The sequence below is a fragment of the Sinocyclocheilus rhinocerous genome, unplaced genomic scaffold (assembly GCF_001515625.1).
Source record: "Sinocyclocheilus rhinocerous isolate Xijiao unplaced genomic scaffold, SAMN03320098_v1.1 scaffold19, whole genome shotgun sequence".
NCBI lineage: Eukaryota > Metazoa > Chordata > Actinopteri > Cypriniformes > Cyprinidae > Sinocyclocheilus > Sinocyclocheilus rhinocerous.
This window is the reverse complement of record NW_015638975.1, coordinates 824,716-834,345: the sequence shown is the minus strand read 5'-3', so window position 1 is coordinate 834,345 and position 9,630 is coordinate 824,716. Positions and strand designations below refer to the sequence as shown.

Below are 9,630 nucleotides of genomic sequence, written 5' to 3'. Positions count from 1 at the left end.
GCACGTGTGATTGCAGTAATTCCTGTGTGCTGTATAGGTACTGTATGCTAATTTCCGTTATTACAGTTAACTATGCAAAGTGATATGGAACTGTAATGCGGTCAAGAGAGCTGCCTGGAACTACGTTCGCCGTGCGTTTCCCTGCACACCTCAGAACGTTCGTCAGCCAATCAGATTCAAGCATTCAACGACCCCGTAGTATAATATTACAATAATACATTCAAATTAAATGAAAACTGAAGATATAAAAAGCTCATTCAAAATACTGTAATAGTATATAAATAATAGTAAAATAACACTGAATGCTGTATTGACCAATCAGCTTCCAGAACTGGAACTATCCATTTTAAACTTCATTTAAATTAAACCCAGAATTCCAGATACAAGTGATTGGGGTTGAATTAAGTGAAAGTGCTAGGAAATCCCCTGTACCAATGGAAAATGGCCAGGGCAGAAATCTCCTACAGAAGCACGAAGATAATCTCACTGGTTTCCAGGGATTCGTGGTTTATGATATATAATGTTGTTACATGGTTGAGTTGTGTTACAAGCTTTAATCCCAACAACTGTCCACACACACTCATTGTGTAAGCGGTGACCGATCCACATAACAGATGGTCATACTGTGAGTCCTTAAAAGTGAGAGCCGGACAGATTATTATTATCATAGGGCCTGGAACGTAATATCAAACGCTGCACACACACGCGTATGTTCACACTCTATCTGTTAAACTGCGCTGGAGTTTGTAGCCTTGCAGTGGCTTGTGTTTGTGAGCCTGTAGCTGTGCTTTTTTTGAGAGTCACTGGAGGGTCATTATGGTCAAACAGAAAGACAGGAAGTAAAGGAGGTGAACTCTGGTGTTTGGAGCTTTTTAGTCGCTGGTCTAGATTATGAGATTTTTCCTGCTCAGAGCAGCAAGACAATTGGGTGTGACATTTTACAGAAATGTGTTCATGTGTTGTGTTGGAAAGATTGTTACTGTTTTCTTATTTTTCTGTATTTCTTTGCTCTCTCTTTCTCTAGAATATGAGTGACGCTATGGCAGTGCTGCATAAACTGCAGACAGGTCTGGATGTAAACGTTAAGTTCACAGGTGTGCGGGTGTTCGAATACACACCCGAATGCATCGTCTTTGACCTGCTGGATATCCCACTCTACCACGGATGGCTGGTTGACCCACAGGTCAGCATCCTGATTCACATCCTTCTAGAAAAGCAAGTTCCACTGAAACATTAGATGTCACCACATGATGTCATTTATTAATCTTCTTCTAGCCATTTAGTCGTATCCGACTCTAGGCTACTTCATAGGCCTGCATCCTCCACATCCATATATATATATATTTATGCAACAGTTCGTTTTGGTTCTCAAATCTGATTGGTTGAGAACCGTGAGATATTGTACTGGTATCTCTACAGGAACGCCCTTTCACAATTTTGTATCACTCCGCTTGTTCTAGCCGGGTCTATGTTTTTTTTTTTTTATTATTTACTGAGCTAATCGTAGAGTACGTTAGTTAATATAAGAAGAAACGTCTAGCTTCTGGGTCTCTCTCTTTCTCATTTGGATGCTTATCGCTCTCGTGCTCGAGTGATATTGCTCATATATATATATATATGTATGTATGTATATATGTGTGTGTACTACTTTATCAAATTAATTGGAAGTAATTGCAATTAGTATTCAAAATTTAAAATTAATATATAGATGGTTTTAGTTCCATATCATTTAACATTTAAGCTAATTTAAGCTCATTACTTGGCTACAGTCTACAACACATCATTTAATTAAGTTTGCCAGTAATTGTTTTTTAGCGTATCACGCAGTGAGCGTCATGGTCAATGCCAATTCACGTTAAAACCAGTTCAACTGTTAATAATGTGCTGTTTAAATTAAATTTACTGACATATTAACACATCATTAAATTGACGCCCTTCTAAAAAACATCGCCTGTGTGTAACATTAACATTTATGCTAATATTTTGACCAGCATATTGTCTTTCTTTTTTTTTATCACGCTCTCTGTAGATGGCTGATACAGTTAAGGCAGTGGGGAACTGTAGCTATAACCAGTTGGTAGAGAAGATAATCAGCTGTAAGCAGTCAGACAACAGCGAGCTGGCCGGGGAAGGTGGGTATTCACTGTTTTCATCTGTCTTCTCCTCCTTTTCCTTTCACACATTCATGCAGACTGCTTCTTACAGAAGGCAAGTGCTGCTCATACGTAACGTAATTGTAGTGTTTCGAGTTCACTCTTTGCCAGGCTTCTGTACGTTTAGATGTATTAATGCATTGTACATATTAATCCATGTCCTGAAAGTTTTTCCCCATTGCATCATGCAAATAAACAACTATCAGAGTCATTTAAGCACCCTCCTCCTTTTCACAGTTTTTAGATGTCTGAAACATTCTCTCCCTCGCTCACTGCATTTGTGTCTAAATATATCTCCCTTGCCGTCTTTTTTTTGCTCTTTTCGTCTTTTAGAATGCACCTTTTCCGTCTCTGTTTCTGTTTGTACCAGTGTATGTGAGCCTGTCTCTGTCAGACTGTGATTTTTGTGTGTCATAAAGTTTCAGACAGTGTGTGTTTAAAGGATTAGTTCACCCGAACATTTGTTCTTCAATTATTAACTCTTATGTTGTTCCAAACCTTTATGACTTGCATCATTCTGTCTGGAAAAATGTAAAGTTACAGTGAATGGGGGCTGAGACTTTAACACTTTTTGAAAAAGACACCATAAAAGTATCCTAAAATTAGTCCATATGACTCATACCAAGTCTTCTGAAGTCATATGATAGCTTTGAGTGAAAGAGACTGAAATTCAAATCATTATTCATTGATAATCACCACCTCCAGTGGACTGTCATTGTGAATGAATCATTCAGAACAGTTTTGTGAACAGAATCAACTCATTCTTTGAAAAGATTAAACTCAAAGGACTGACTTGTTTACAAATCTGACATTGTTATGTACCAAGGAGAACTAGGGCGGATATTAAGGTGTTAAATTCAAATATTTGTGTCTGTATTGTATTGTGTATTTCAGAGACATCTCACACTGGCGCTTTCTTTCCCAGGTTTTGTGGCAGAGCAGTTTCTGAACAACACAGCGACTCAGCTAACATATCACGGCCTGTGTGAACTCACTTCTACCGTACAAGAGGGAGAACTGTGTGTCTTCTTCAGGAACAATCACTTCAGCACCATGACCAAATTTAAGGTGTGTTGACATTTAAATGTATTTGAGATGTTGGATGCCGGAAGATGGCTCTGTGCTGCTGTGAATAAGCGCTCCAATAAGCAAAGTAAATTTGGTTCATTTGTCTTTAGAGGGATGCTGTATGTTGGTGCCCCCCAGTGGCCTACTCAGAAGTATAGATATGGGGTACCTAAATTATTCTATTGCTAATTACCATGATTTTGCATATTGGAAAGGTCAAGGTCTAACAAAAACACATGCAAATAAACTAATATGCAGTAAAATTAAGTTTTTTTTTTTAAAATACTTGTTTGTTGAGTCTATTGGCTATTGCATTAGGCTATTGCAGTCGTTTTAGTCTTCATCTCATATAACACCACCACAAATTATACCATCTGAAAACACAATGCAGTGTTTCAGAAACTGCTTAAAATATTATAGTAAAACCTGCAAAGTTTACAACAAAGCAAATTGCAGTATGTGCTGATAATGAAATGCACCCAGAATTCATTGAAAATACAAAGTCACTCTATACATGTTTCTATTTAGTTTTTGTTTGTTTATAGTTTTTTGCAAACTTTTTTTGCATTTTTTTTTGTAAACAATCATATAGCTTTTTTAAAAATCTTAATAGTTTTTGTTAATAATAACCCCTGAATTTTGATTGCTCATTCAGGGCTAAACTTTAGAGAGAATTTGTATGGTTTTGAATGTTGACACTCTATGTAACCTATGTAATGTCTTATTATCAGGGAGGCTGTAAAGCCTCTGTCTGTTATCTGGAGGAAGTGGAGCTGTTCTGTAACAGCAGGACACACTTCACCCACAGATAAAACTCTTCCATGATCCTCGTGTACACACTTCAGAACATGACACAACTGCTGCTCGGTCTGGGAGTGTTGAAAGATTTATGGACGAGAGCTGTGAGGTTGTTGCATTTTTCTATAAATGCTCTCTCTGTGTTCCTCAGGCCCAGCTGTACCTGCTGGTAACGGATCAGGGGTTTCTCACTGAGGAGAAGGTGGTTTGGGAAAGTCTGCATAATGTCGACGGAGATGGAAACTTCTGCGACTCAGAGTTCCATCTGAGACCGCCCTCTGACCCGGAAACTGTGTACCGTGGTCAGCAAGACCAGATCGACCAGGTCAGGACTAGTAACTTCCCAGGAGTTTTCAGTGTCATGCAGTCATAAACACTGAATATGGTAGTTGTTTCTCAGGGTGACATCTGTAAAAGAACATTTGCATGGCTCATCTATGATCAAAGCTCACGCAGTCGGATGGAGTTTAATTTATATGCACTACCATTCAAAAGTTTGAGATCAGTAAGCTTTTTTTTTTTTAAAGAAATTATTTAATACTCATATTCAGCAAGAACACATTAAATTGTTTAAAAGTGACAGTAAAGACTTTTACATTGTAACAACAGATTTCTGTTTTGAATATATACTATTCCTTTCAGCTTTCTACATTTCAAAGAATCCTGAAAAGAAATCGTCATGTTTTCCACAAAATTTAAGCAGCACAACTTTTTTTTAAATTAACAAGAAATGTTTTTTGAGCACCAAATCTGAAAGTTCTGGAATAGTGGCCATCACAGGAATAAATTACATTTGAAAATAAATTCAAATAGAAAATAGTTATTTTATACTGTAACCGTATTTCACAATATTGCTGTGTTCACTGTATTTCTTGTCAAAGTCTTGTATTTTTTATCAAGTAAATGCAGAATTGGTCAAAAAAAAAAATCTTACTGACCCCAAATTTTTGAATGACTGTGTAGACAACACTACGAATATACACTGCAGCTAAAAGAAATTGTCACTCATGTTCAGCTGTTTACAGGAGTTTAAAATGCAATTGCTTACAATTCCTTAAAATGACATGGTTTACAAATAAGTTATGTATCTGTGATCTGGGCCTTTCTTGGGTACCTTTCTTAAGAAAAGCATAAAGTCCAGCCCTGCATATGAAATCACTTTTAAAAATTACTATTTAAAGATCCAATCCTCAAAGCCTTTAATCGTTCCTATGCTTGTAGATAACAGGAACTTATTTAATCATTTAAATTCCTGATATTTTAATTGTGGTTTTACAGTAATCACTCAACCCCATCTTTAAGTTATACCCTGTGTAAGTCTTTAAGAAATATACTCTGTGTAACAACATTTCACAGAGTCACAATGACCTTCAGGTGACGCTGAGCTCAGGAGGCTGATATTACAGTGAGCCGTGAATGTTGACATCCAGTTGTGTCGCAGCCAGTCTCTGTGAAAATGCAGTTTATCTATATTGTGCTTTGTAGCGCACTGCTGTCCTATAGCACTACTTCTGCTCCATTGCCCGCTGGAAAATCTCCTCAATTATTGATGTTAAAAGCTCCCCGACCCTTCTTCCAGCTCTGTGTAACCCTTCCCCTGTGCCTTTGTGATGCTTAAATGCCTGATGACCGGACAAAAGTCTCTCACTTGACACAGATCCTTTGTGTCTCTGTCTCTCTTCTGCTCTTGTATTGGGTGTTTAATAATGAAGTGTCTGTATGAGGGAAGGGCTTGGAGATCACTGTACTTTAAAAGTCAGTCGTTGTAGTGCTGTGTCGTGGAGGTCAGTTAGCAAACTAAATGGTCAATTCATGGGCAAACTGTGAGGATATGCATGATGTATTGCGATCTTTTTTCAGAAAGTATTATGTAAGCTCCTTACTACTGTAAGGATATAATGCTCTACAGAAAGAAATAGTTCACCCACAAAGGAAAATTATGTCATCTACTCACATTATGTTCTAAAGCTGTATGATTTATATTTTATGGAACTCTAAAGGAGTTATTTAGCAGAGAGTTTAGGCTGCACTTTCTCATTCAATATAGGAGGGAAGGCAACTAGTCAGAGAAATATAATACATAAAATGAGATGCAGTCCGTAACTTTTTTTTGGTTAAAAATGATCCGAAATCAATATTTGAGCAAGTACTTAACCAGCCAGTGTTCAAAAATATCGTCTTACTTTAGCCTGATTCACAACGGTTAGCTTATAATAATGTTTTCTAATTTGAGTGGTACGGGTAGATTTTCGCGGGAAATACGAGCATGGCACTGCGTCATTACACAATCGGTCCGAGATCGCCTGAACGAGGTGGTCTCGGCTCGATTGAAAACGAACTCTGAAGCGGTTCGGTTGTAGTGAGAAAGCAATCCGATCCAATATGGACCAACCAACCAGGCTATATCACAATGTATAATGGGTAATTACGCAATTTGGTCCGTTTAGAAACTTTACCGTTTGAAAGCAAACCGCACCAAGAATAAAAAGCAACATTGTAATAATTTTAATCCCTGTTTCGGAACAAAGCAATCGATCTACAGGTGTGAAAGCACCCGAATACTAATTCAGCAAGGATACATTAAATTGATTAAAGGTGACTGTAAAGTATAGCAATTTATATAATATATCAAGCGCCTAAAGGTAACATAAAAGTAGTACTAGTGTATATATTATAGCCTTCTACCTTAACTCTGCTAAATAACTTTTAAGTTGTTGACTATTTTAATTTTCCCCTTTGTATGTGTAGGACTACCTGATGGCACTGTCCCTACAGCAGGAACAGCAGGCCTCAGACCTGGGTTGGGAACAGATCCCAGAAGGCATCAGTGATCTAGAGCTGGCCAAGAAGCTGCAGGAGGAGGAGGACCGCAGAGCGTCACAGTACTATCAGGAGCAGGAACAGGCACAGGCAGCGGCTGCGCAGGCACAGGTGAGTTAATTAGCTGCACACAACAATAAATAAACACGCCACATTTACCTCAAATGCCAAAATTTTCTTCAAAATATCAGCATATATTACACTTTGATCAATCTGACATAACATCACATAAATGTCATGGTGCTCCAGATTTGATGGGGGGCTGCTGAAAGCCATTAGTTGTTTAAGAGGACAAATAAGACCTAGCAAACCATGAATGTGTAAATTTGCATTGAAACGACAGATTTCTTCTTCCATACAGTAACATACGTCTGAGTGAAACAGGTTATTTTAAAAAAGATGAAGGGCAGGGACATTGTTCTACAGATCGATTGTTGATTGGATAGAGGCGGATCTGATTGCAAGAAATGGGGCAGGGTTTAAGTAGTATCAAGACAGTTCACTTGAAGTGAATTCGGGCAGAGTGCACCGGAAGGAGCATAGTTTGTGCTTGCTGTTTAATAATCATTTGAAACGGGCAAACTGGCAGCTCCAGTTGTAAGATTAAATTATTTATCTTGAACTCTGTCATGGAAATTATGTATAGACTAGTTAAACAATTTAATATTCAATTTACAATGAATTTATACCTATGTTGTATTACGCTGTATTACACCGTGGATGAGCGCTTTGTAAAATAAATGGATGGATGATTCAGCTGTGGGCGCCATCTTCTGGCGAGACGCGGGAATTCATTCGGCGCACGACTCCAACAGTGCATTATGGGTGTTCTCTAGCCGTTGAGCGTGCACCGGTTGTACGGTCGTTTTTGTGGTGCATTGTGGGATTGAATGAGTGCACTCGAGAACGTCCACTATGGTTTCGGACACCACTACAAATGGCTGTCCCCTCAAATAGTGCCCTATTTAAGGGTATAGGGGTGATTTCGGATACAGCCTAAACGATTAGAAAAGTTTGGCATACATACATCGCCAGACAAAAGTCTGTAGTTTCAGTGGAAGATCAAATTATGACATTTTGATAGAAATTTTTTTTTTAACATAAGCATGGGCAGTGTTGGGAAGGTTACTTTGGAAATGTAATAGGTTACAAATGACAAGTTACCCTATTTAAAATGTAACAAGTAGTGTAACTATTTTAATTACTTTATTAATGTAACTGATTACATTTGATTACCTTTTGAATACTTTTCTAAATTTCTATTGTTTTCAACTGTGAATTTTTCATTTTCAAACTTTTAAAGCAGGCAGGGTTAATTCATCACTTGAATTAAGATTATAAGAATTTAATTTAAAGCACGGCCACCACAAAATCAGACTTTAGCACCTCTTTTTACTTTGAGATCGTTCTGAGGTTAAATACAGATTTAAAATCATAAGATATAGTTTATAGCTATGATACTGCTTTTGAAATCAAATCTATGACAGGAAACACTGGCATCTAACAATGCCAATGGAAACAACAATGGAAAAACAGTTAATCTTAAAAAATAAAGCATACACATAAACCCAAATAGGAAACAAAAAAACCATTGGTGTCTCATATTTTAGAGCAGTCAATTTATGAAAGAAATCAATTCAATCTGTATGTGGGTCTGTGAGTGAGTGAAAAAAAATTCAGATGTAACCCCCCTTGTAATTGTTAACATTTTCTCTCAGTAACTGTAATTTAATTAGACATTTTCTCTCAGTAACTGTAACTGATTACAGTTACATTTATTTTGTAATTAAATTACGTAATTCTGTTACATGTAACTAGTTACTCCCCAACACTGAGCATGGGTGAATCGGTTACAGTAAGATTAATAACAAGCATTTAGAAACAAGAGGGTGAATTTTCATTTCATGCCCGATTTAAGGAGTTCAAATAAGAGGTTAATTTGTTCCCCTCCTGTCAGGGACAACAACCAGCAGCGGGTGCCGACCAGGTGGATAGAGCGGCAGCCGCTGGAGCCTCAGCGGGGGGAGCCACGGCTTCTCCAAGCCCAGGCAAACAGCCCTCAACGGGGGAACGCAAACCCAAGAAAGAAGCCAAGGACAAAGACAAATGCATCTTGTTGTAACAGCAGTGGACTCTGTGTGGAGTGCGAAACGGGCAGCATTTTAATTCCAGTGGCTCTGCAATGCATCTCCCAGCGTGAGGTGGAGAAAGAATAGAGATGAGAGAAGTGTGACAGACGGAGAGGACTTGCCATTCTCAAGCCACTTGTGCCTGACTTTAACCCTCGGAGTTCTGAAGATGCAGACAAGAAGAGAGGGGTGCCACTACAAGGACTACCACTACATCTTTCGTAGAGCTGGCCAAATGTTCTCAGCAGGAAATCCACTGCAGTGCACTATATTTGTGTGGGGTCACCAGGGAGGGTGTTTTTTTGTAGTAAAACAAGGTAATGTACACATAGCACTAGGCAAAAAAAGTACCCCCCCCTCCCTCCACAAAAAAAACACCAACAAAAACCGATGGAAAAAAAAAAAAAACATGGCACCACTTTTTTCATTATACAAAGCATTTTCTTTTTTGTGTTGATTTCCGTTATTGCTGTTGTTTATAAGCTATTTTATACCAGTTTACCCGTATATATGCATATGTAGATTTGTTGTATTGGTCAGTTTCTGTTGTTTGACTGAAGGATATCTGAGATCTTTTAATGAAAGGTCATTCACATGAGCAGGTAGCAAGCCAACAGGTCGCTTGGCAAAGGTGATGTCTCAGGACATGATGTAGGCCACCG

The 9,630-nt window shown here is 38.2% G+C and overlaps 1 protein-coding gene across 4 annotated transcripts in view; it reads left to right on the top strand.

The window, feature by feature from the left end:
- Positions 1-9,330, top strand: part of mindy2 (MINDY lysine 48 deubiquitinase 2) — a 22,564-nt gene extending 13,234 nt beyond the window's left edge. For 2 of the 4 annotated variants that reach the window (XM_016565895.1, XM_016565897.1), the window contains 6 exons: positions 1,025-1,183; positions 2,030-2,132; positions 3,079-3,221; positions 4,171-4,344; positions 6,768-6,950; positions 8,810-9,330. In XM_016565895.1, the coding sequence (XP_016421381.1) occupies positions 1,025-1,183; positions 2,030-2,132; positions 3,079-3,221; positions 4,171-4,344; positions 6,768-6,950; positions 8,810-9,055 (1,008 nt within the window). In that variant the 3' untranslated portion in view covers positions 9,056-9,330. Of the gene's footprint in view, positions 1-1,024; positions 1,184-2,029; positions 2,133-3,078; positions 3,222-4,170; positions 4,345-6,767; positions 6,951-8,796 lie in introns of all 4 variants that reach the window. The other 2 variants (XM_016565896.1, XM_016565898.1) reach the window with 1 other exon arrangement.
- The last annotated feature ends 300 nt before the right edge of the window (positions 9,331-9,630 follow it).